The following is a 27,697-nucleotide window of genomic DNA, read 5'->3' as shown; positions in this document are numbered from 1 at the left end:
ATGTGTTCCGATTCCTCTTGCACATGATCCCTTTCCAATTCAGCTCCACTGTCGAGAGAGGCAAGGTGAGAAGAGGCTCCCTCATATATTTATATATATATGCCCGACAGAGTTATCATTAAAAATAGCATTTCCTGATTCATATCAAATTATACTTTTTTGAATTATAACATTTGTATTTAATATATTCAAATAAAATATGTGTAGTATTGGTTTTAGTCATTCAGATTCTGTTTCTTGGTATAAAAAAAGGCAAAGTGGCAGTCAGTGTATAAGGTCTGTGCCCACACCAACAAATTTCAGTACGGTATGCTTGAGGCTTCTATAGTGTGTGTGTGTGTACATTATTTGGCCAGGGTAATTCATGTATAGTCAGTCGCCTGTCAGCTTAAAAAAAAAGCACAATCTCAATTTGTCTTGTTTGTTCAAAAAAAATGAGCTGCGTATTTGTAAAATACAGAAAATAAAAAGGAATTTAAAAAGTCACTAAAAGGCTTTGCAGGAGCTCACCTAGGTACTCGCATTCATTTCACGGTATACTTTTTTGGGGAGTGAGAAGAAAAATATATTCGTTTCAGTTCAAGAACATTGTATATACAGAGGTACTTCTAACCCTCCGTGCATCTTCCCAAATACTGTCCTTTTTTCAGGCGCTCTCTATGGGAGAAAGAAGCAGCTCAAACCAGGGGAACGGAGGAGACCTCTAAGATACTCTTTCAACACCATTCCAAGCGGACAAATTACCAATCTCCTCGTTTCACTCTCCTTATAAGATTGTGCAAAAGTCATGTAGGGTCCCCACATTAATGGCCCCTAACATGTAGGGCCCCAACTTGAAGGGTTTTTGCTGCTCCCCTTTTTGGACCCTGCCCAGTACACGAGCTGTCCATTAAGGCTTGGATGCACGCCATTTCGTTTTTTGTCCCTACGGTCAAGTCGGTGGGGGACGATGGTCAAAGAGAGAGCGCTGACTCAGACACAAATTCAGTCCTAAGTCTCTAAGTCAGTCCCTGTGATTAGACAGATATGGACATGGAAGTCTCTTCGTTATGACTCCTGAGCTCCCTTCTCCGGTCAAAGGTGATGGAATAGTTGACAAGAGTTGGTACGAGGCCCCTCGCTTTCCTTTGCTTTGTAAACCATTGTACGTGAAGACAGGCACTTCTGTAATCTCTTTTCAAGTCTGTTGAAGATAAGGGGTGGGGGGGGGGGATTCTTTCCCATCTGTGTTGATGCATCTCTGAAAGGCAAAGGAGCTATGGGTGTTACTGGGAGATGTTGAGGCGAGATGGGAGGCACCTAAAGGCAGTGTACAGGTCTAAGGGATAGGCCCAGGGGGTCTTTCGTTTAGAGGGGGTGTCAGTATTAATTTGTGTCTATGACCATCCCTTAGTGTCTCAGTCACAGCATGCTGAGCTGTTTGTTAATGTTCTGGGTTTAATGTGTTGCAAATGGGAGTAAAAAGGCTTTTTGCCCAGGCACTTGTTTCTATGTGCATGCTTGGTTATATGAGTGAATGTGTATGTAGGTACGGGCATGTGATTGTGTGTATGCGTGTCCACGGTTTGTGCGTATCCCTGCCTCAGCAAGCTCCATGGCTCTCCAGAGACAGCTGGGCTGTGGCTCTCTGCAACTCGGAGCTGGCCCTGCGCTGGGCCGGAGGGGGAGGAGCGCGCAGACTCAGGGACAGGCTTCTCCTTGGCCCCTCCCCATTCGCTGGCTCCACCTGTTTCTCTGCCCGCACTTTCTTGTCCTCGGCCTCGTCGCGCTCGCCATCGGCCTCCATCTTCTGGTCCTCGCTCCAGCGGCGTTTGAAGCGCAGCTTCAGGGGGATGCAGAGGGTCCCGCCAGGGCTGATGGGAGGGCCTTGGCCCGGCTCGCGCTTCAGGGCCAACAGGGAGGGGGTTAGAGGGCCCATGGGAGGGGCGGCGGGGGTCTTGAACACGTCCTCGTCCAGGTCGTCCTCGACGATGGCGCCCAGGTTGCCGTTGGTGATGGCCGTAGGGGTGGTTCCGTTGGTGGGATGAGGGGGGGTGAAGACGTCTCCCTCGTCATCATCAAGCAGCTCGTCCTCCTCGCTGATGTCGGTCACCTCCACCTCCTCATCGGACTCAACGTCGGAGACGGGCTCCACCTAGACAATAAGAGACAACAGATGAGTCATTGTTGAGAACATCTCTTTTTACATTAAACTGGTGGTTAGTCAGGCTAATCTTGATTCTGGTTAGGGATTGGCTCACCTTGATTTTTGGGCCCACTGAGGAGGAGGAGTTAGAGAGTAGCCCTGAGGCAGCGTAGGAGGAGCCTAAGCTAGATGAGGAGCCCCCGGTAGAGGAGGTGGAGCCGTCCTTCTGTTTACGCCCCAGCGGAGGCGGCTGCAGCTTGAACTTGAAGGGCGAGGGGTGCTGCTCCTCCCCTTGGTGGTGGTGCAACGAATGGGAGTGGGGCATGGGCGGGGCATGGTGGTGGGCTGTCATGGGCTTGTCAGGGGCGGCAGAGGGCCTGTGGGGCTGGGGGACCACGATGTTGGGGTAGTGGAAGAAGGCTCTGGGGCTGAGGTGGTAGTTGTAGACACTCTGGTGGTGGGCCTGCAGGTAGCGCTTCATGTCGTCCGGGTTAAAGGAGAAGTGGGAGCCCAGCATGGGGCTGAGGGAGGGGGACGGGGTGTAGGGCAGGTGGGAGCCAGGGGTCATGGAAAGGGCCGGAGACAGGGTGGGGCCCAGGAGGCCCCCAGGGCCCGGCAGGGGGGACACAGGGAACGGGGACATGGGGTCACCGTGGACCCTGTGGCCGGGCGGGGGGCGGCCTAGCCCACCAGGGCCTCCGTAGGCGCGAAACAGCGAGTCGTGGGAGAGGCGGGGGTGGAGGAGGCCGCGGAATGCCCGTTCAGGACCCGTGCCGCCACGATCTTCACCCCCCACGCCTTCCTCCAGTTCAGAGTTGGTGGAGGTGCCGTCGCTGCAGTCGGAGACAGAGCCGCGGCCCAGGCGGCGGGCCACGCTGCTGAACATGCCCGGGCTGCGCAGGTCCTCACTGGGGGAGAGCACATCGGATGGGGTGGAGGGGGGAAAGCGGAAGTGGCTGCCCCCAGTCGGCACGGGAGGGGCGCTCTGGGGGACTCCCCTACCTGGAGAGAGACGACGACTGAGTTAGAGAGGGTAGGAATGAAACTGAGGTAATCAGAGAGTAAAATAAGAGAAAGAGAGACGAGGAAAACAGTAGAGGAAAAACAAGTGAGAGGCACTAGGTGACAGAAGGATGAGTGACTGAAAGTGAAACCAAGTAAGAAGGAGGTGAGTGAGAGGAAAAGTCACTGTATACCGAGACCGAGAAACACACGGCTCACACAGGCCACGTGTTACATTCCACTTTCCGACACTAACCACGCCAAATTGTGGCACACAATAAATTCTTGGCATCCTCGCCCGTGCCAAAATTAAATATTGGAAAGTTGTTATTTTTTGCCATCACAAACATGGATCAGGTTGCTCCATTTCCCTAAAACCGCTGAGTGAGTTAACGTCGGAGAGGCATGGGTGTGTGTGTGACCGTTATATCAAAACACATGTCAAAACCCCGGAGCCACATCACATATGGAGTATAATAAAAACATCACGCAGCAGTTATGCCACATGGTATCAGGATTCAAGTGTGCCGTAGTTACACTGTGGTGGTTGTGATTACCGCTGGAGGGGATTTCAGGGAAAACACTTGGTATGAAGCGGATAAACACAGATGCAATCCTCGCTGCACTACACTACAAACCCGATGGGGATGGATTTGTGTTTTAGCATTTAGCCCGCGCCGTTACCAGTCCGCCGGTGTAGCGGTTTCCATTACAAAATGCCGCTACTATGGGTTAAGCTCTCAGGTCTGTATTAGCGTAGTCTTTGAAGCGTTTGTAATTGGACAGATGCATACAAATGAAATACAAAAATCTCTGTAAATAACACGAGGACTTTATGGAAATGCTTTCAGAAGAGTGACGACTTCCAAACGACGAACGCGCACAACGTATTCAGCTATACTGTGCTCAAACTGCTAACAATGTTGATGTCTCGGATCACTCTGTGCCAGCGATAGTCGCTGGTGGATTTTTTTAACCAGACTAGAGACAGAGTACTGACCAGAGCCCATGTCGATGAAGGGGTAGTTGACCAGCACCAGCTTGTTGAAGTTGAACTTGTAGGTGAACCTCTTCCCTTTGGTCTTGTGGAGGATTCTCTTGTTGTAGTAATATCTGTGGGGGGGGGGGATTAAATACATTCAATGACATACATTCCGGCATTACCGAGTGCAATACACAGAAAACCGCCAAAAACGTGCAGTATCCATCACTGTGTAGTTGTTTATCTAAGGGTCTCATTATGTGCCGTAACCAACCATGCCTCAATATGAAATGTAATGAGTAGACAGTGTAGTATAGTACGCCTCTCTTGCAAGATGCGTTTTACCTCAATGAGACAAACATTTACAAACGACGGTTAAATAAACACACTGGGAAACTGATTCAGGTCTTGAAGAACTCCTGTTGCACTGAGTGGGAGGAAGTCCTCAGAGACTGAGTGCACTACAGTGGCTGCTGAACCAAAAGGCAGCTAGTTCTAGCCTTTTCATTGCCGATCCTCTCACTCAGTGTCCGCACTGACTCGATGAATGAAGGGCCTCTTCCCGATTGCTGCGACTCCAAAATTATGACTAGAGTGGGCTCCCACCTACACACTTGCTAAAATGGCAGTGATAGTGGAGGGCTGCCGGGTGCTTGCTTTGATATAGACGATGTGAAGTGGAGACGGGAGGTTTGGACTGGAACATAATGTTCACAGGCGCAGAAAGAGAGAACTCGAACACGTGGGGGGGGGGGGGGGGCGCCAACACAAGCACACACTGTGTGATACGGTGAGTGACTACTGGAGTTGAGAGAGAGAGAGAGAGAGAGAGAGCTAGGCGAAACATGCGGGGGGACACAAGCTCACACATGGGCTGCGGTGCTTTGAAGAACATTTGAACTCACTTCAAACAAAGCACAAAGGGCTAACGTTACTACTGCCTGAATGCCACAGCTTTAAAAGCACCACATTTTGAACACTGACGGAGCTCGTCGTCCCCGAATCAAAGCCTGAACCCTAATGAGGAAAGAACATTGCAGTCTTTCAATTACTTCAGAATGGGAAAACTACTTTCATTGAAGAGTTTTACCACGGAACGATAGTACCAGAGGTTAGGGTCCGCCCGTTCGAGGAGACTAGTTTACTATAGAAACAAACCCACAAGGCGCAGATGGGATGGAGGAGGACTGGCAGAGAAAGCAGCAGTGACGAGTCATTGGTAGGATGAGCACTAGCTGACCCACACCAACCTACGACTTGAAGGTGATGCTGACAAGCTGGTATGTTGTCCAGCGCTGGCTGCTAAGTGTGTGTGTGTGTGATAGCCAGAGATGTGTGCAATTAAGTGAGGGAGTGAGTACAGACAGAGGACTAAATAAAAGCTCTCCTCTTCCCACGTGCTCTGCAGGTGTGTGGGTTTATAAAAAGTCGAACGCTATCTAAATGAGCGGTCACATTAAAACGAGGGACCTTGACGTACGTCGGAGATCAACAAGTCGCGATGAGCCGCGCTCCCGCTTGCTCCTGCGCTCTCCTCCCCCTCTCGTTGAAAGAGTAACGAGGAGGGAGCCACTCCAGAGCTCTCATTATTCCGGCCCAACTTAAATCAGCTAAAAGCGGCCTTCAAATGGAGAGATAGTAGTTGAGTTGGGTGTGTTAGAGCAGAAGTTTAAGCACACTGCAGCCCTGAATACAGATTTCCCCCACTCCTGGTCTAATAACAAAACACCATTCAACCTGTATTTACACAGGTTTCTCACACTGAAATAAAAACCTATTTTGCAAGAGAGATTTGTTCACTTCCTTCCATCCTACAATACCCAGAACCCCTACGTCGTAGTGACAGTTGTTCCCGTTTCTTACCGAAGCGCCCTGCTCAGCTTGTCGTAGTTCATCTGAGGTTTGCACTTGCGGGCGCCCCACAGTCGGGCCACCTCTTCGGGGTCCTTGATGACAAACTCTCCGTAGTCGCCCTGCCAGGCGATGACTTCATGGTACTCCTCCTTCCGCAGCAGCTCCAGGATGAAGCACCACAGCTGGATCTGTCGCGAGCCGGGGCTCGACTCGGGCTTGTAGGCCCAGTCGGGGAAGGCGAACCCTGTTGACGGGGAGAAGGAGAGAAAGGGTTAGATGGAGGCGTAGTGCTCATATGCTGGGGGTGGTGGAACATGGGGCTGAGAAAAGCAGAGGCAACAGGGAAAAGGCGGGTAGTGGAGAGTCGACAAAGGGTGGAAGAATGGGTCAAAAAAACAAACAATTTGAATTGTGTGTTTGATTCCCATGTGGCGGGTCACAGGAAGATTACTGACTAAGTCACTTTGGATAAAAAAGGGTCTTACCGAGCTGTGCTGGGATCAGTGTATAAAAGCAAAGGAGTGTTGGTTTTTGGGGTAAACTTGTTTTGAGTTTGAAATCAAAGCTGTACAGGGTTTGGGCCTGGCGCTTTCATATCAGTTTCATGTTCGTCGTATATCAGCCTCGAGTACGAAGACAAAATAAAAGATAGAACGAGCATTAGACACAGAACATGTGAGAGCAGTGAGAGTGAATGTGTGTTTTAGCGAGGTAGGTTGTCCTTAAAGACTCAACACCACTTCAACGCAAGGCCAGGCAGACTAGCAGAGACATAACCCCACACACACACACACACACACACACACACACACACACACACCTCCTTGGGACTAAATGTGCTCTAGCAACCAGGCCGAGAAAATCTCTCATAGAAACATATGGGCACAATACAACACATAAAACACCCTACGGAATGCATACCAGAGATATTTATGGTTGTCATAGGAAAACATTAGGACATATCTAAAACACTAGCGTAAACACTCAGATAAAAACACACAAGAACACAGTCCGCAATGCAGACATTGTCCCATTCAACCACCTGTTGGGCCAAAGTCCACATTTGTCACTATACATCTTCATTCCAGTTCAAATGCTGCTGCACCAGAATGACTGTGATGCCCATTGTCACTAAACCTCTTTGTAAGCCGACACGTTGAAATCATGAAGGTAGATCCCATTTTGTAAGTCACCCAGTTAAAGGCCTATGACACGTGACTCATTCCGAGCAATAGGATAGGCTAAACCACTGAACTACTTCAATTGTCTCGTCTGAAATGACTAAACGGTGACTAAATGGTTCTGATGGCCATCCGATGCTTCACAGCCCATAAAGCATACGCATACCATTCCCACATCGTAGACGATAGGGCCCAGATCAATGGCGCCACTTCAGCATCTGTACCACTTGGGCAGATGCTGGGAAGCTGGTGCCAACGCACATGTAAAGTCCAGCAGGAACAGAGAACATGAAAGCAAGTGAGCAAATTGAACAAACACACACGTACAGAAAAGGTAAAAGTGGGAGCAGAGTGCTCACACACACGAATAGCAGCAATGCCCACTGAGCGTGCGTCAGTGCTGACTCATGGCCTGTTCTTGTTTGTCATTCAGCTTTCACATGGAGTACGCCTTTCCCCTCCGCGCTGCCATCCCTTTCTTTTCTTCGCTCCCTCTGACACCATCGCCTAGCAACAGGGTATTTTAGCTCTATAAATAAACACACCGAACAAAAAAAATGTAATTCAATTAAAAGGTTCCTATTTTTTTTTTCAGAAAGTAGGGGGGGGCGAGTTAAGCGAGAAATTGGGCGAGAGGGGCCAGGGAAGAGGCGTCAAAAGGATAAAAAGAGAACATCTTGTCATCTGTGGTTTCACTGATGAAAGTTCACTGTTCCGCTGTCCATTAGACATCCACCGGTGTCCGTCACATACAACAAATCTCCAACACTCACAAGGCTGCTCCTATCTAGACAGAGGAGTGCAAAAACAAACGCACAGCTATTACAAGCCTGTTTTCTGCTCTGTTGCGCTAACTACAAGTGGTCCTGGTGGGACTGCTGCTGGTCCTGCGGGTGACAGTAACTATGATAGGAATAACACACAGATAAACACGCTCATAGCGCAGCACCATAATAACACACGCGTGTGGTGTGCTGATACCTGGGACGAGAGTCAGGTCGGTGGCCATAATGACCCCACGAACATCAAGCGTGTGAGGTCAGTAAAGAAGGCACAGTTGTCCAACCATTCTCCCTGGGTCTTTAAGGGAAAGAACGGAAGGAGTAGTGACAGAAAGTGTATTTTTAGGACAACCACCAGAGAGCCTATTATTCGAGGAACCTGAATTTCCCTTCCAGCAGAACACACAGGATCTTCACACGAGAACCATTTTCATACAAGGCTTTCAATACAGCTACTTTTATAAAAAAATGGCCCTATGATGTCATGTGTTTATAATAGTAGTTTTAATAACAGGTGTGCATTGTATACCAACTGCTCTGAGACCAGGGGCTCTGTCTCTTTCTCACCCTGTTCCCGCCATCAATTCCCCCTTTACCCTCCCTTCCTCCTATTCTTTCCTGGCTCTATATTTAACTTCAGGAAAAAGGTTGGCTGGCCTCCGTTTGCTAGTGATGGCTGTCTGGCCACAGAGATGGGTAGTTGAGGGCACGGGGGCGAATGGACTTGTTCTCCATGTGAGTAGAGCGTTGACTTTCAACAGGGACATGCCATTGTGCACTGTTATTGCGAGAGGGTGAACACTGTCAAAAAAAAACAAGAAAGCAAGCACAAGCTGCTTGATGCTAAAAAAGTGGATGCTAACATTGACTCATGCTCGCATAAGGGCTAATAGTTCCCGATCCTAAAGACATGGCCATCAACACCAACTCGTGATTTTATTTAACTAGGCAAGTCAGTTAAGAACAAATTATTATTTACAATGATGGCCTGCCCCCGGCCAAACTCTAACCCAGACGACACCGGGCCAATTGTGCGCTGCCCTATGGGACTCCAATCACGGCCAGTTGTGATACAACCTAGAATCGAACCAGGGTCTGTAGTGACGCCTTAGCCACTGCGCCACTCAGGAGCCCTAAAGCCAGATAGGTCCAAGTATGAAAAGTGAGAGAAGGGGGTGGCTTAATAAAAACAGGAATGAGACAGAAGGTAAATTAACATGTAGGAGAGAGGGGGGGGGGGTATAAGGAGATGAGAAGAGTAAAGAAACTCTTGATATGCGATCGTCATCTTCACGTCAACAATCGTCAATGTCAAAGCCGCAGAGATGAAAGCGAGTTAGAATGCAATGGTGGTCGGACCGTTGTGGGGCCGGACTGCGACGGTGTAATGGATCCCGAGGTGCGCCGGGGCCAACTGTGCCCAGACAGAAACCAGACGCGTCTCGGGGAGTTCCGTGCAGTGCAAGCTGTGATTAAAATCAGCCCTAGATGGTTAGACAGAGTGCATGTTTGCGTCAATTTTCCTGCTATGTGAGGACTGTCGAGTATGAGTGCAGGTCTCGCCTCGTGCGGGGAGGACTCGGAGCCAGTGTTTATGAGCACGCCTGTGCAGGCTCTGCTCAGTCTCCACCCTCAGCAATAGATCCCTGGGACAGACATCCTAAATACTAGTCTTGGAGACCTGAGGTTAGGAAATGGAGTTGTGTTGATCTCCATAATAACTTGATTTGTGCGTATATTATTAGTAACTAAAACAGCACTCATAATTCACTACAAAAGTATTTGGTAAACCTCAACCAATTTGAAGATTTGAGTAGGAATTGTTTGACTAGGCTTGACCCTTAACAATAGAACCGCTAAAACACTCATTTGGACTGCTCACGAATAAATAAACAAGTTTTTTAAAGTATAACTGCCATTTTTAAAGTCATGCCACACTCTGTCCTTGACTTTTCCTAAAATAAGTCTATGACACACCATTGTTGTTAGAATCTTAATATCACAAACATAATTGAAGGTAACCAGTTTTAGGAGGGAATGTCATTTTGTGAATGGTTTTCCCTTTGTCCCTCCTTTACCCAACAGTAGGGCCTGCTCCTCTCCTCCCGACAGTTGAAGGTCTAAAACCTGAGCTACACCGAAAATTATTTCACAACAGATTAAATAAATGAAGTATGATGAATGAGAAAGGAGGAGAATGGGTGAGTTGATGAGCGAGGGGAAGCGAACGACACATAATTATGTAAATCACCAAATTGTGAATGAACAGGGCGGGCCATTCTATTGAATCAGTCTACCTCAAAATGGTGTGCACCCGTTATCAGTCCACCGAATCTAAGCCGTTTTAAATCGGTCTACTCGGAGTACACAGTGAGAGCGTGAGTAATGTACAAATGGCAAGAAGACCAAGACGAATGGATGCAACATGCTGCGTCAGGGTTGCTACAAAATCTCAATGTAAACACTCAGATGGTAGGAAAGAAATGAATCATGACACCTGATGTCTTCTTATTCTCAGCCTGAACCGACACCTCCGAGGACTAAGCTCCAAAAACAAACAAAAAAATAAAAATGCCAGAACGGTACACGTGCCCGCACCACCACCAAATGAAAACAGAGAGACAGGAGAGAGGAAGGGACGGCACTGTTTGGATAGAACCCGCCGGTGACAATGCTTTGGCCCAATTGACAGCACAACATGTAATTGAGAGGGTAGGCGCTACATATTAAGGGAAAAAAAACAAACATCCGTAAAGCGCTCACCAGCTTTTGTTGTTTATGTGATAACTGCCAACTGATGCCATTGTGTGAAGATGCTCCGCTCCAATTGGCTGAAAAACATTGAAAAGTTCACTGTTGTGATAGACACATTCATCAGAAATGCCAGTATTGCTTGTGCGAATTTTCACGATTTACCGAGCACACTTGGCGCTTATCATGATGTTTAGGCTACTGAGGTCATCAGTTGACCAGGCGTCTTGGAGGTATGGTGCCTTTTTTTGTTATCGGAAATAAAAGAAATAAAAACTGTTACCGCGTTCCAACACATATGCTTTCCGTTTCATAGTTGTAACAAAGGCATTCCAAGAATAAAATGGATTGAACACTGGGGGTGTCACCCGATGCCGAGCAGTTCTAGTGTTGTGGGAATGGTAGAATAGCAACAAACAAAAAAAAAGAACACTTAGAGAGGTATTTGCACACGCTTAATCTAAGCCTCATCATCCCAACGACGTTAAGACTGCTGTGAACCATGTGACTTCGTCGAGAGGAGAGCCAGTGACCTGGAGGTCCTGGAAGCGATCAGAGGGGACATGGAGGATTGTCGGCTGGGTAAGCCTGGCTCAGTGCAGGCTTTTTCCTCTATGCTCTGGGCTTGTACTAAGAGGGCCATTTGCAAGACCAAATCAGGTCCGGCCCAAGTGAGAGGACGACCGTGTATTTATTGTCTAAATCCCCACTACCCCAGAGAATCAAATCAAATGTTATTTGTTACATGCGCCGAACACAACAGGTGTAGTAGACCTTACCGTGAAATGCTTACTTACAAACCCCTTAACTCTTTTTTTCTTCTTAAAACGGCATTGTTGGTTGAGAAAATATTTTCTAAAACTAAAGTTAAAAAAATATATATATATTTTTAAGTAACAATAAAGAGGCTATATACAGGGGGTACTGGTATCGAGTCAATGTGCAGTGGTACAGGTTAGTCGAGGTAATATGTACATGTCAGTAGGGGTAAAGTGACTATGTATAGATAAACAGTGAGTAGCAACAGAGTAAAAAAAAGGGGCAAATAGTCCAGGTGGCCATTTGATGAATTGTTCAGCAGTCTTACGGCTTGGAGGTAGAAGCTGTTCAGGAGCCATTTGATGAATTGTTCAGCAGTCTTATGGCTTGGAGGTAGAAGCTGTTCAGGAGCCATTTGATGAATTGTTCAGCAGTCTTACGGCTTGGAGGTAGAAGCTGTTCAGGAGCCATTTGGACATAGACTTGGTGCTCCGGTACAGCCTGACTAGGGTGGCTGGAGTCTGACACTTTTAGGGCCTTAACCTGACACGGCCAGTTATCAAGGTCCTGGATGGGCGGAAGCTTGGCCCCAGTGATGTACTGGGCCGTACGCACTACCCTCTGTAGCCCCATGAGGGGGAATAGGCATTGTCGTGCCCTCTTCACGACTGTCTTGGTGTGTTTGGACTGTGATAGTTTGTTGGCGATGTGGACACCAAGGAAGCTCTCGACCTGCTCCACTACAGCCCAATCGATGTGAATGGGGGCGTGCTCAGCCCTTCTTTTCCTGTAGTCCACAATTAGCTCCTTTGTCTTGATCATGTTAAGGGAGAGGTTGTTATCCTGGCACCACACTGCCAGGTCTCCGACATCCTCCCTATAGGCAGTCTCATTGTTGTCGGTGATCAGGCCTACCACCTACCACAGACACTGTGGGGCATGCTGTTGAAAGAAGTCAGCTCTGATTGGCTTTTTCTCATAGACAAGCATCCTGGCTGTAACATGGAAATGGCCAATCCAGAGGGCAGTGGTCTGAAGGTGAGTTCTGACTGGTCTGTCCAGACAGCCTCCCAGTGGGGTGGACCCAGATTGGCCTGTTTGCACAGTTGGCCCTTTCAGTCCCCTGTGGGTGACAAAGACGGAGACAGTCGTCTGGGCCCCAGGTTATTGGTGGTGGTACAGGGGCCTGGCAATCACACCATGGGGAGAAATGCAAGTGAGTTCCATTGTCTTAACTCATGTCAGTTTGTTATATCTTACCCCCTGCTCCTCTGGTATTTGTTCTATTATTTGAGACACACCATCTCCTGGCTGTGCTCAGATTCTTATTCTGTATCATTCCGCCAAGGAGGGAGATTCATGATATGGTGCACTAAAGTCGGCTTCTGAACTCAGGGGCATCCAGGCAGCACAGATTAGAGGTATGGCCTGTGCTCTGTTGGAGACAGACCGGGCTTTGGCCTCTGTAGACCACAGCAGCGTCTGGCTTCTAAGCCAAATCGGTCTGTTCAAATCCTCAGACAGCACGTTCGCAAAAACACCAAGACTTGCCGGATGATGGGAGAGATTCTGGGAAAGTAAGAGCAAACAGAGCAGGAGAAAGGTGACATGGAAGAGAAGGCCAAGAGCTAACATGGACACAGACATTCAGAAAGTCAGTGAGAGAAAGATCAGTAGGCCAAGACAGTAGTAGGCCAAGACAGTAGTAGGCCAAGACAGTAGTAGGCCAAGACAGAGCAGGAGAGCCAGGAAACGTTAAGGGTAAATAAAGTGGACCAGGGGGGCTACAGGCAGTGGACCAGGGGGGCTACAGGCAGTGGACCAGGGGGGCTACAGGCAGTGGACCAGGGGGGCTACAGGCAGTGGACCAGGGGACTAGAAATGGGGATGGGGGAGTAAAAGTCAGAGAAACAGATAGATTGCCCCGTTTAGAACATTCTGTGTTGTGGTTAGGTCTCCAGACAGTCTTTACTTTCATTGTTGTTCAGACAGCGGCTGACGACAACTTGGTGGCTCCAGCTGTGGGATTAGCGCAGTCTACATCAGGGCTCCCTCCCCTAACCGGCGGCTGTCGCCACAGCCCAGAATGAACCACCAAACCAAGGGAGCCAGATGAATCAGTCAGGGCTGACGCTGCCAATTCCTTCACTGACGGCTAATGAATCTTTAATTTTCCATCTTTCCATAGAGACTAAAGGTCTTCATAGTCATAAGTAATAGTAGTCCTGGTGGCAGTACTCAACGTGCTTCCACTCAGTGACCTCTCGTAATCAATAACTAGCTTCAAATTGACTCGATACAAATACCTCAACAGATTAGACGACATGGGAGCATTTTGCTGCAATTTCAGAGCCGTGTTCAATAGCAGGGCATCATTAATGATGCTTAAACAAATCGGTTTTAGGTAGCCTGCATACAGGCTACTGGAATGTGCACAGTCCATATTTCAGCAGAAACTAACTTGACCTCACGACTGCCCCGTCTTTAGTCAGCTGTTTGTACAGACACACACACACATTTGTTTTATAAATTTTTTTTGATGGTTATTTATTTTGCGATGGTCTTCATCCGTATGCGCCGGTTACGCAGTTATACGGTAACTGTGCCGGCCCTAAATGTAGGCTGTGTGCGAATCAAACTTTAGGAAGGCTACATTGTTTATTTTAGTGCGACATGCAACACAGCTACAGCGGTAGGCCATCATTGTAAATAACAATTTGATCTTAACTGACTTGCCTAGCTAAATAGAAGGTTAAATATTATTATACTTGTTTTTTTTTTTTTATCTACTTGAGAGTGATTGATGATCGTCTGTATGCAAAAATCCTTCACCGAGACTACATTTTGTGCTTAAAAATAGAGGGAGCCAATGTGGCGTCGCCACAAAGATGGCAACCAGCATCAGCATCTGCACTAGCGTGATAATTCAGAAAGAGTGTGCTGCATTTGTCTGTGTGTGTGTGGGCAATACAACACATTCAGCCATTTAACTGCTATGTGGGGGATCCGGCCCGGTAATAAACCGCCATGTGTGTGTGTGTGTGTTCAGCAGAGCACAATACAAAACGCAGAGTAAATCTTCACTCCCCCTCTATATATAGTAAGTAGAGGCAGTCTGATAGAAGTAACATAATTGATCTTAAAATAAAAAAAAGGGGGCGAGGGGTGGCCTTGGTGACATTCTGGGGGTTCTCACTTGTCAGGTAAAAGAACCAATGTTCTGCTGAATTAACTCCGAGCTGTGGTCTCTGGCTGTAAAGCTTACCAACTGGAGAGGAGACGGGGAGAAAAACATACCGTGGGAGTTTTAAAACCTCCCCTGATAAGATGGAACCATTTGAAGACTAACGGGAACAAGGCTAAGATTCCCTTCTGTTCTGTAGCGGCCCGTAAAATGACCACCCCTTCTGCTTTCTCCTTCCTCACACCTTACACGCTTTGATCTTGCTTCTGGTGAAGAATCGGGTGCAAGCTGTCAAGTTTGTGCGAAGTAGCGTGAGAAAGGATGGAGTCCACACTGCTGTGTTCTCACCAGTCCAGCCTTCACACAGGCTTGTGTTCAAGGAAACGTGCTACAGAATCTACACCACTAACACAAACATTAGTTTGAAGTAAAACACACAACCACACACATGTGGAAAAGCCAAAGCCACAAGGATCCAGAGAGAGTTCTGACAGACACAGGCGAGACAAAACCTCAGGGTTCCCACCAAATCCAGGGCGTGAGCAGACAACAAAAAAAAATACCCATGGTGCTCCCCTACGTCCACAAGCCACAGGACAGAGCAACCAGCACTATTGACAGCTTGGGGGACAAAGATTGCCATGGGTGAATGATGTGATGGTGTTAAATTGTGTCCAAATGCAGTCCATTGACATTAAAACAAATAGTGTACTAGAAAAGGTGTTCTGTTAACTTATTTTATCAGTATTTTCACGCCCGGATGAAAAGCATGCGCAAATTCAACTGCCTGCTACTCATCCCCAGAAGATAAGATATGCATATTATTAGTAGATTTGGATAGAAAAGTTTCTAAAAAACTGTTTGAATCATGTCTGAGTACAACAGAACTTATTTAGCAAGCGAAACCGAGGACAAACCATTCCGATTCTTTTTTGTTTGAGGTCACTCTTTTCAAATGGGTTTTCACTGGGGATCCAGATTTCTAAGGGACCTTCTTGCAGTTCCTATCGCTTCCACTGGATGTCAGTCTTTAGAAATTGGTTGAGGTTATTCCTTTGTGTAATGAAGAAGTACGGCCATCTTGAAAGAGGGCCATCTTGAACAAGGGTCACTTGAAGTGTACTGTTAGATAGAGGCACGTGACCAGAAAGCATGCTTCAGTTTGTTTTCTTCCTGTATTGAACACAGATCATCACGTCTTCAATTTTATCGATTATTTACATTAAAAAAATAACTCAAAACTTTGTTTTGGCAAAGTTTACAGGTAACTTTTGAGATATTTTGTAGTCACATCGAGCAAGTTGGAACCGGTGTTTTTCTGGATCAAATGCGCCAAATAAATTGACCTTTTGGATATATATATAGACAGAATTAATCAAACAAAAGGACCATTTGTGATGGTTATGGGACATATTGGAGTGCCAACAAAAGAAGCTCGTCAAAGGTAAGGTATGAATTATATTTTTATTCTATGTTTTGTGTTGCGCCTGCAGGGTTGAAATATGGTTTCTCTTTGTTTACTATGGTGCTATCCTCAGATAATAGCATCGTTTGTGTTCACCGAAAATGCTTTTTGAAATCTGACATGTTGGCTGGATTCACAACAAGTGTAGCTTTAATTTGCTATTGTGCATATGTGATTTAATGAAAGTTAGATTTTTATAGTAATTTATTTGAATTTGGTGCTCTGCATTTTCCCTGGCTTTTGGCCAGGTGGGTCAGTAGTATCCCACATATCACAGAGAGGTTAAAGTATACCATTTGGTGGTTTAACTGATACATGTCAGAAATGTTAGTCCCTTTGACACAGTGATTAACATCTGATTATGTGAAGCCCAAGGGCATTGGATGGGAACATTCCAGCTCAGAAGGGAATATTAGCATACCTATGCTAAATATTAAATTCTGTATCTTAGACGAGGGTTTTGGTAATGATTTTGAAAACCATACATAAAATCAGTCCTTAAAGTGTGTGGTATAGTACTTCACAAAGTTCATCTTTCTCTGATTATGCCTGTTTCATTTAGGTTAGACTTAAACCTTTAACATTTTTAGTTAAAGACCAAAGGACTAGATTTGAAAGCAAAAAATATATATATTTAAAATAAAGTCTGTTCAGATTTCCAATAGGGGAGAAAAGCCCACCATATAAGCCTAAGTATTCATGACATTCTAAAAAGAAATGCTCCCTCTCCCAGAGTAAAATGTACGCAAGTTGACTTAAAATTGATGGGTCACATCAAGCTCGGAGTTTGTGAATTTGTGTAGAAGGCGGAACCTCGAAAACACCTGACAGGATATACAGATCGAGAAGCCCTGACATGTTATCTGCTCAGCGGGCCGACTATTATTTGGTTCCACTTGGGCTACCCTGGCGTTTCATCTACACTGCAGGAGCCCTTTCAAGCACGGAGCCGGGAGGGCTACTGTAGTCAGTCAGTGGGTAATGGACTATGGTGTGTGCTTTTGTTTAACCTGCATTACCTGGGCTTGGTGTGTGTGGGCTATAACCAAAGCACAGTTCCAGGCAACAAAAAAAAATCTTCCTACGCGTCGTCATCACGGGTCAGAATACGGAGTTCACTTGAGATGGTGCAGGTTGCCAATCAGACACTTGAAGTCTGACGACAGTCATAACCTGTTTATTAGGGGTTTTCCACAACCTTCATCTATTACTTGGCCAGCTAGGCCTAGCCAACATATTGGGGATATGCTATTAGCCTAGGCCTAATTCAATCCACTATGCTTACTAATTTGCTTTCCTGACAGTCATGTTTAAAAATGCAGACAGGAACCATGTTGAATATTCCCACTGACAAACATGAGCACCCTGTGCAGGCTAATTGCTCATGTATGGGTCCTTTCACTTCACACACAGGAGAAGACAACAAAAAGTGCCCGGCTACAGCTGTGATGTCTTACATGGCGGGTTGACATAATGAGTAACACAAGTGGAAAATTGGAGCTAGCGGGCCAGACTCCACTCGCGTCCTACCAGGATGGGAGCAGTGTGACCCATTTAACTGGACTCCCAGTGCAGTTGACAAGGCACCTCTGCGCTGTTTCACCTGGGCCAGTCAGCCAGGAGCACGCAATGTTCAGAATTAAACAGACTTCAGTCTATGTGGATTCGGGAACCATGTAGACCTATATGACATTATGTAATCTACAACATAAATATGTGCCTGAATACAGTCGCCTATTGAGATAAATATATATATATATATCACACTAACAATATTTCCTGGAATGTTGGCATAAGTCTACGTTACAATATTAACACAGAGTAGCATAAAGTGACTCCCATATGGCATAATGACTAGGGCTGTCTCCGACTAAAAAAATATATTGTTCGACCAAGAGTCTGTTCTTTAAACCAATTGATTGGTAGAAATGTTAAAACGTGTATTTTTCCATATATAGACACATCCTATGTATTTAAATCAAATCAACTATATGCACTGAGCTTGTCTGATGCTTTAAGCGAACTGTTTGATGAAATAATTAAAGACACAAATCTGGGCCTGGCTCAGACTTGCCATTTTATTTTTTTTATTTTTTTAAAACAAGCACCCGTTGTCTCCCTCTCCTCCCTGCTGCAGCGACCACCACAGAACATCAGTGTGTATCGCACTGTCTGTGTTGCTGAAGCTACAACATAATTACAGCCATTTCCGACTGAAAAGTTGTAAGGAAAAACATTTGTTTAGGAATAACATTCCCTATTCCCTCAACCCTTGCTCTCGTTATGTGACACATGTATGCATCGTATGCACATGACCAATAGGGCCAGACCTATGGCATATCATAATTACATTAATAAACAGGTAACCGTAAACACTAACACATGACAGTAAATTGGATGGAGAGGATGTAACAAACTCGAAAACGGGGGAATGTTTACTGGTTGCTCAGGAGATAAAGGATATGTGGAATAAATGTGACTAGTTGTGGAAAATATGGAGATGAAGAAAGAGAAGGTAGGTAAGGAGCAAGCAGCTGCATGGATATTATGTGTACCAAACAGGTGCCGTTAGAGTACAATACTTTTCCCGGCTGTTTGGAACAAAGTAAACAACTCTAAATAAATAAGCTTATAAGAGTGTGGTAATGTTTTTTAAAATTTTTATAAAGCATTTATTACAGCAGAGTAAAAACAGTTGCATTTATTCATGTATGCAATTTCCAAAAACGAAATGGTTTATATGTTGTTGACGCAAATTATTCAAATGGTCACTTTATTTTATTTTAAAACTAAAATGCTTGGATTACATTTCAAATCGTGAATGACTCCTATGCTGTGTGATGACATTAACAAATAAATGATTGATTGATACAGTAGCCTACATGCGTATTGAAATATGCACCCTAGTAAGTTCCGGTATTAAACAGAATTTACTCATAAGCCTACAGCTTAATGGTACAAGGATACTATACCTACTAATGATAACGACATGACTTATTATGATAACGACATGACTTATTATGATAACGATGACCATAATAATAACAATAACGAGATCAAGGAAAAAGGAGGGTTATCATCATCATCGTCATTCAAAATTTAAGTTCTGACAATTTGGAACAGCGCAAATACTAAATCAATTATAAATAATACCAGAGAGGCTGGTCTAATGAAAAGAAAATGTTAAAAAAATAAAAAGTGTTAAGCCTTTATTACAGCATAGCATAGATTAAAAAGGGAAATGGGGATACCTGGTCAGTTATACAACCGAATGCATTCAACTGAAATGTGTATTCTGCATTTAACCCAACCACAGAGGGCTGCCTTAAATCGACATCCACGTCTTTGGCGCCGCGGAACAGTGGGTTAACTGCCTTGCTCAGGGGCAGAACGACAGATTTTTTACCTCGTCAGCTCTGGGATTTGATCCAGCAACTTTTTCAGTTACATGTTGTGGTTGCCTGAGGCTTGGTGCTCATGGAATCAGTAGGCTACTAAACAAACACTCAAACAGAAGCAGAATCTGTATTATTGATGTAGATATGATTTATAAAGCCAGGCACATTTAAAAAGTTAGGTTATTGATTATAGGCCTAATTAAGTTGGAGTTTCTTCTCTCCTCATTTTTCTTAGACAATTATGTCCAGGGCTGTTTTCTCATCCGACCCCGCTGTTGCCTCCGCCGCGTTGTTCTCAATACTAATATGCTGGCTAACTGTTCTAATATGCACATAGCAACATGGTCTAGGAAGAACTCCAGACATCGACCATTATCCAACACCAGAGAAGGCGCATTTGTTATAAAATCATCTTATTTGTTGCACAATTGTTCTTACATAATATAACCATAAACAATTTCCATAGCGAATGTCTTCTTCGACTGGATGGACTGTGCCACGGCCTCCACAATGGATTAGTCCAAACAGACAGGCACGAACCAGACAGGCGTCTTGTACACCAGGATTATTATTTTTTTGCTGCTGCTCAGCTAAAGGACTCTTGGTCAACCGACAGCCTATCGACCAGTCGACTAAATGGGGTCAGCCCTAATAATGACCCAGTTTTTAGACAGTGGAGTTGGGACACAGACGTGGGAGAACAGTGGCTGAGCCTACAAGGTGGATTCCCGAAATGTGACGCATTCAGGAACAATTTGAACCAATGAGTGGATTGCAGATGAGTGCACGCCATGAAACTACTTAGGAACATTAAATCTGCCTTGGGGGATGTACAACTGCTCCTCCTGCAATCTTTCTTTTCAGAGGTAGTAAGAGATACCTGGAATCCTGCACAATAGAGGAACCTGGGTGGGGTGCTGACTGAAGGCCCAAGGCAAGAATAACATTTGGTGTATGAAAACAAAATCCACATTTTACCTCACCCTTTAGTTTCCCAGTTCCCACATCCCATTAGTCACCTTTTCCACATTTTGTGGTGTTACAATGTGGGATTAAAATTAATTAAAGTAATTTTCTGTCAATGATCTACACAAAATACTTTGTAAAAGGTGGAAGAAAAATTCTAACATTTGTAAAAAAAAAAAAGAATATATATATATATATTTTTTTAAACACTAGCCAATATATCTTCATTAGATATGTTTTCAACACCCTGAGTCAATACATGTTAGAGTCACCTTTGGCAGCGATTACAGATGCAAGTCTTTCTGGGTAAGTCTCTAATAACGTTCCAGACCTGGATTGCGCAACATTTACCCATTATTCTTTTCAAGCTCTGTCAAATGGTTGTTGATCATTGCTAGACAACCATTTTCAGGTCTTGCCATAGATATGTCAAAACTGTTAACTCAGCCACTCAGGAATATTCAATGTCTTCTTGGTAAGAACCTCCAGTGTACATTTGGCCTTGTGTTTTAGGTTGTCTGCCGAAAAGGTGAATTAATCTCCGTGTCTGGTGGAAAGCAGACAAAGACATTTTCCTCTAGGATATTGCCTGTGATTAGCACCATTCAGTTTTTTTTTTTAATCCTGAAAAACTCCTGAATGATTACATGCATACCCGTAACATGATGCAGCCACAAGTACAGTGCCTTGCGAAAGTATTCGGCCCCCTTGAACTTTGCGACCTTTTGCCACATTTCAGGCTTCAAACATAAAGATATAAAACTGTATTTTTTTGTGAAGAATCAACAACAAGTGGGACACAATCATGAAGTGGAACGACATTTATTGGATATTTCAAACTTTTTTAACAAATCAAAAACTGAAAAATTGGGCGTGCAAAATTATTCAGCCCCTTTACTTTCAGTGCAGCAAACTCTCTCCAGAAGTTCAGTGAGGATCTCTGAATGATCCAATGTTGACCTAAATGACTAATGATGATAAATACAATCCACCTGTGTGTAATCAAGTCTCCGTATAAATGCACCTGCACTGTGATAGTCTCAGAGGTCCGTTAAAAGCGCAGAGAGCATCGTGAAGAACAAGGAACACACCAGGCAGGTCCGAGATACTGTTGTGAAGAAGTTTAAAGCCGGATTTGGATACAAAAAGATTTCCCAAGCTTTAAACATCCCAAGGAGCACTGTGCAAGCGATAATATTGAAATGGAAGGAGTATCAGACCACTGCAAATCTACCAAGACCTGTCCGTCCCTCTAAACTTTCAGCTCATACAAGGAGAAGACTGATCAGAGATGCAGCCAAGAGGCCCATGATCACTCTGGATGAACTGCAGAGATCTACAGATGAGGTGGGAGACTCTGTCCATAGGACAACAATCAGTCGTATATTGCACAAATCTGGCCTTTATGGAAGAGTGGCAAGAAGAAAGCCATTTCTTAAAGATATCCATAAAAAGTGTTGTTTAAAGTTTGCCACAAGCCACCTGGGAGACACACCAAACATGTGGAAGAAGGTGCTCTGGTCAGATGAAACCAAAATGGAACTTTTTGGCAACAATGCAAAACGTTATGTTTGGCGTAAAAGCAACACAGCTCATCACCCTGAACACACCATCCCCACTGTCAAACATGGTGGTGGCAGCATCATGGTTTGGGCCTGCTTTTCTTCAGCAGGGACAGGGAAGATGGTTAAAATTGATGGGAAGATGGATGGAGCCAAATACAGGACCATTCTGGAAGAAAACCTGATGGAGTCTGCAAAAGACCTGAGACTGGGACGGAGATTTGTCTTCCAACAAGACAATGATCCAAAACATAAAGCAAAATCTACAATGGAATGGTTCAAAAATAAACATATCCAGGTGTTGGAATGGCCAAGTCAAAGTCCAGACCTGAATCCAATTGAGAATCTGTGGAAAGAACTGAAAACTGCTGTTCACAAATGCTCTCCATCCAACCTCACTGAGCTCGAGCTGTTTTGCAAGGAGGAATGGGAAAAAATGTCAGTCTCTCGATGTGCAAAACTGATAGAGACATACCCCAAGCGACTTACAGCTGTAATCACAGCAAAAGGTGGCGCTACAAAGTATTAACTTAAGGGGGCTGAATAATTTTGCACACCCAATTTTTCAGTTTTTGATTTGTTAAAAAAGTTTGAAATATCCAATAAATCTCATTCCACTTCATGATTGTATCCCACTTGTTGTTGATTCTTCACAAAAAAATACAGTTTTATATCTTTATGTTTGAAGCCTGAAATGTGGCAAAAGGTCGCAAAGTTCAAGGGGGCCGAATACTTTCGCAAGGCACTGTATGTGTGGTATTGGATTTGCCCGAAGCATAACATCCTGTATTCAGGATAAAAAGTTCATTGCTTTGCCACATTTTTTGCAGTATTACGTTAGTGCCTCAGTTCTCCTATCACCGCCATTAAACTCTAACCGTTTTAAAGTCACCATTGGCCTCATGGTGAAATCCCGGAGCGGTTTCCTTGCTCTCCGGCAACTGAGTTAGGAAGGACGCCTGTATCTTTGTAGTGACTGTGTATTAATACACCATCCTAAGAGTAATTTATAACTTCACCATGCTCAAAGGGATATTCAATGTCTGCTTTTAAAAATGTTGACCCATCTACCAATAGGTTCCTTTCTTTGCGAGGCATTGGAAATTCTCCAGTCTTCACGGTTGAATCAGTGTTTGAAATTCCCTGCTCAACTGAGGGACCTTACATATAATTGTATGTGTGGGATGCAGAGATGAGGTAGTCATTCAAAAATCATGTTAAACACTATTATTGCACACAGAGTGAATCCATGCAATGTATGTGAGTTGTTACGCAAATGTTTTGTCCTGAACTTATTTAGGCTTTCCATAACAAAAGGGGTTGAACACTTATTGACTCAAGACATTTCAGCTTTAATTAATTTGGAAAAACATAGACAGAACAAAAATTTAAAAATGCTAAATGTTAGTCCCATGTTTCTGAAATAAATGATCCCAGAAGTGTTCTAGACGCATAAAACACTTCTCAGATTTTTCACACAAATTTGATTACATACCTGTTAGTGAGCATTTCTCCTTTGCCAAGATAATCGATCCATCTGACAGGTGTGTCATATCAAGAAGCCGATTAAAAAAGAATGATCATTACACATGTGCACCTTGTGCTGGGGACAAATGACAACTCTAAAATGTGCATGTTTTGTCACAGGACACAATGCCACAGATGTCTCAAGTTGAGGGAACATGCAATTGGCATGCTGACTGAAGGAATGTCCACCAGAGCTGTTGCCAGAGAATTTAATGTTAATTTCTCTACCAACTTTGTTTTAGAGAATTTGCCCAACCAAATAATTGTTAATAAACTGTCAGAAACTCGTTATCCTTACCAGGGTCTTGGCCTGACTAAGGTTTGGTGTTGTAGCCGAGTTCAGTGAGCAATTGCTCACCATCGATAGCCACAAGCAGGCTAGAGAAGTATGCTCTTCACAGATTAATCCTGGTTTCAACTGTGCCGGGCAGATGGCAGACAGAGTATGCTACCATGTGGGCGAGCGGTTTGCTGATGTCAACGTTATGAACAGAGTGCGCTATGGTGGCCGTAACATTATGGTATGGGCCGGCATAAGCTACAGACAACGAACACAATTGCATTTTATCAATGGCAATTTGAATGGACAGAGATACTTTGATGAGATCCTGAGGCCCATTGTCGTGTCATTCATCCGTCGCCATCACCACATGCATGGTCCCATGTCGCAAGGATCTGTGCACAATTCCTGGAAGCTGAAAATGTCTGTTCTTCCATGGCCTGCATACTCAGACATGTCACCCATTGAGCATGTTTGGGATGCTCTGGATCGCCGTGTAAGACAGCATGTTCCAGTTCCCGCCAGTATCCAGCAACTTCGCACTGCCATTGAAGAGGAGGGACAACATTCCACAGGCAACAATCAACTGCCTGAAACTCTATGCGAAAGACATGTGTCTCACTGCATGAGGCAAATGGTGGTCACACCAGATACTGACTGGTTTTCTGATCCACAACCCTAGCTTTCTTTTCTTTTTTTAAAGGTAACTGTGATCAACAGATGCATACCTGCATTCCCAGTCATGTGAAATCCATAGATTAGGGCCTAATTAATTTATTTCAATTGACTGATTTCCTCATGTGAACTGTAAAATCTTAAATTGTTGCATGTTATTTTTGTTCGGTGTAATTACACTTTAACATTACGGGGTATTGTGTGTAGGCCAGTGGCAAAACAAATCTCAATTGAATCCTTTAAATTCAGGTAGTAACAACAAAATGTGGAAAAAGCCAAGTGGTGTGAAAATACTTTAGCAAGGCACTGTATAGGTTGGTAAAAATAGCACCATGCTCTGAAATACAGTGAGTAAACTAAACTTTAGAAACACCTCCGTAATATTGCGTTGATACTCAGTGTGTAGTGTAATATATGTATTTTTATTTTATTTAACTAGGCAAGTCAGTTAAGAACAAATTCTTATTTACAATGACGACCTAGGAACAGTGCCTTGTTCAGGGGCAGAAAAACAGATTTTTACCTTATCAGCACGGGGATTCGATCTAGCAACTTTGTGGTTACTGGCCCAACGCGCTAACCTCTAGTCTACCTACCACCCCTTTGCCATGTGACATGATGCATGACACACCTATTTGTATTGAACTAGAGAAGGACTCGATCTTGCGAACTAGACCTACTCAGGGAGGCAGAAGGGTGTGATTGCGGCCCGCAATTCAGGGTGTTCCTGCATATATACTTCTATTGGCCCATTTGTAAACCACAAACAAAGGGCATAGGTCATTTGCAAATGACTGGGACTACAGTAGCTACTTTGCTATGGATTCAACAAATAATAAGAATAATACAAATGCGTTCAATTGCCGAGTGTTTGTTGGCTGGCAACATTTTTGATTAGCCAAAATATTCCCTAATGTAGGGCACACTCACAAGAAATATTGGACCAATGACAATGGTATTGTACAGGCATGTCCCCCATGATACATGTAACGTTGGCATTCAATAACTTAGCTACTCTAGCTAGCTAGTTAATGGAACTTCCAAAAGTTGTGCCTGAGTTAAAAGGGCAATTCACCTTTCAACCTTGTTCATTATATTCAGCACCATAACAAATTGCAAAAATCACTGAAGTTGGAGACTTATCTCCCTCACTAACTTTAAGCATCAGCTGTCAGAGCAGCTTACCGATCACTACGCAGCCCATCTGTAAATAGCCCATCCAACCAACTACCTACCTCATCCCCATATTTGTTTTTCTGCTCTTTTGCACACCAGTATTTCTACTTGCACATCCTCATCTGCACATCTATCACTCCAGTGTTAATTGCTAAATTGTAATTACTTCACCACTATGACCTATTTATGTCCTTACCTCCTTACTTCATTTGCACACAGTGTATACAGATTTTTCTATTGTGTTATTGACTGTACGCTTGTTTATCCCATGTGTAACTCGCACTGCTTTATCTTGGCCAGGTCGCAATTGTAAATGAGACCTTGTTCTCAACTGGCCTACCTGGTTAAATAAAGGTGAAAAAATACATATATAATAATAATAATAAATAACAGCGGCGGTCGTTGACGTTTAAGATGAGGGAGGACAACACATCTGAAAATTGCGTGTTTATATGATCTGTGGTTAAAAATATCATATAAAGGTCCTAAAAAAAAGCTTCTCTGTGACGTCACAGGGTAGAATGAAAAATGGTTTAAATCTTTGATTTTCAAAATCTGAAAAATGTCTCTGGGTCAAGTCATTGGGAAACTCAGTGTTTGTAATGTTTTAAATTGAAACGTAGGAAAGACACTGGTTTTGTGCTGAAGATAATGAAAATGGGGCTGAAAAGCAGTGGCTAAATGTCAAATGCGTGTCCTACAATGCCCAACTAACATCCCTGGTTGCTAATTAGCTAATGGAGAAAAACAAAATAGTTTGTCTATTTTCTTAGTCATCAACAGGTCAGTAGTGCCCGTTTGATAGCTAACGTTACCTTGCTTAACATGGGCTAATGTTACTCGCCAGGAATGTCCATTTTGGGCGAATTGGCTAGTTAGCTAGTCAAGTGTGGAAGTTTGAAAGTTGGTTAGCTAACTGCCTTGACTAATAATAGCCATGTAAACTTCGCTATCAGAGACACCGATATAGTGAACTGTTCGCTAACAAATAGACAGTGGTGTGAGCAACGGATTTTCCGTAATTACTTCACAAACTTTCCCTGACAAGTTAGCTAGCTAGCTAGCTCTGCTTGGACTCGAGTGGGAAATTGCGGCAATTCTATTCTAACGTTAGTTAGCTAACTAGCCTAGTGCTATAGCTTGTATGGATTTTCAACGTCTCATTACATAAAGTTCTCACCGAGTTATTAGTACGATAACCATGGGTCATTTATCACACAATGGTAGATCATTACAAGTGCATCATTTGCTTTTACCAAATGTATCCAGGTGAGGTTGTGTTGTTACGTGAAACAATAACAAGTGCCAGTCGAGCGCCATAAAGTATCAAGCACTTTCCAGTGGACAACAGGGTCAGACAGTTCCATTCGGACAATAGTTGGTCCGCGAACATTATCGTAACTTACCCGTATCCCCCGGGGTTTTCATGGTGACTCTGGTCAATTCAGACAGTTTCCCGTTTGGTTTCTAGCTCGCTTGGTATACGACACCCAGACTTCGTTGTTCTTCTTGATATGTTGCAAAATTCCTCGTTAGCTTTAAAACTTTTCCGTTTCTAAGCTTAGCCTAAATCCCTCTGTTCTCAAGCGCTCTAAACCCCTGGCCCCTACTGTTCCCTAGTTACTTTTGAGCTCCAAGTTTTATTTTTTTGTTCTTTTTCACAAATCGTTGAGACGAATGGTGTTCTAGCTTTGTATAAATCCAATCGTGAGCTCTGAATGGCGTTGAACTTTTATGTCCGTCGTGCCGATAGCGGGGGAATGCCTTGTAACACTCGGTTCTAATTATTTAGCTCATCAGTTTAACCGCGTTACAATGTTGCATGGTCGAATCTTCCACATCATCATTCCAGCAGTCAAAACAACGCAAGAAAAAATCTCAATCTGAATAGTATGGAACCACGTTTTTTTTTCTTTCTCTTTCTACAGACTTTTCATTTTCCACTCACTCCGTATTCTCTACCCCCCTTCCTCTCTAGGGGTGTCGTGTTTCGCTCTCCCTACCACACGGGGCCGCCCACGCGGACCT

The 27,697-nt window shown here is 44.4% G+C and overlaps 1 protein-coding gene across 1 annotated transcript; it reads right to left on the bottom strand.

Moving 5' to 3' along the window:
- Positions 1-155: 155 nt before the first annotated feature.
- Positions 156-27,697, bottom strand: LOC110488368 (ETS domain-containing transcription factor ERF). Its single transcript, XM_021560597.3, has 5 exons — positions 27,076-27,697; positions 5,973-6,207; positions 4,128-4,240; positions 2,241-3,127; positions 156-2,134 (listed from the first exon to the last, which is right to left on the bottom strand). Exons 1-5 carry the CDS (start codon positions 27,095-27,097, stop codon positions 1,583-1,585), a joined length of 1,809 nt encoding a protein of 602 aa, XP_021416272.2. The 5' UTR covers positions 27,098-27,697; the 3' UTR covers positions 156-1,582.

The sequence above is a fragment of the Oncorhynchus mykiss genome, chromosome 30, assembly GCF_057628025.1.
Source record: "Oncorhynchus mykiss isolate SJ-2025 chromosome 30, ASM5762802v1, whole genome shotgun sequence".
Lineage (NCBI taxonomy): Eukaryota > Metazoa > Chordata > Actinopteri > Salmoniformes > Salmonidae > Oncorhynchus > Oncorhynchus mykiss.
Note: the sequence above shows the minus strand (reverse complement) of the source record. Positions and strands in the feature narration are given on the sequence as shown.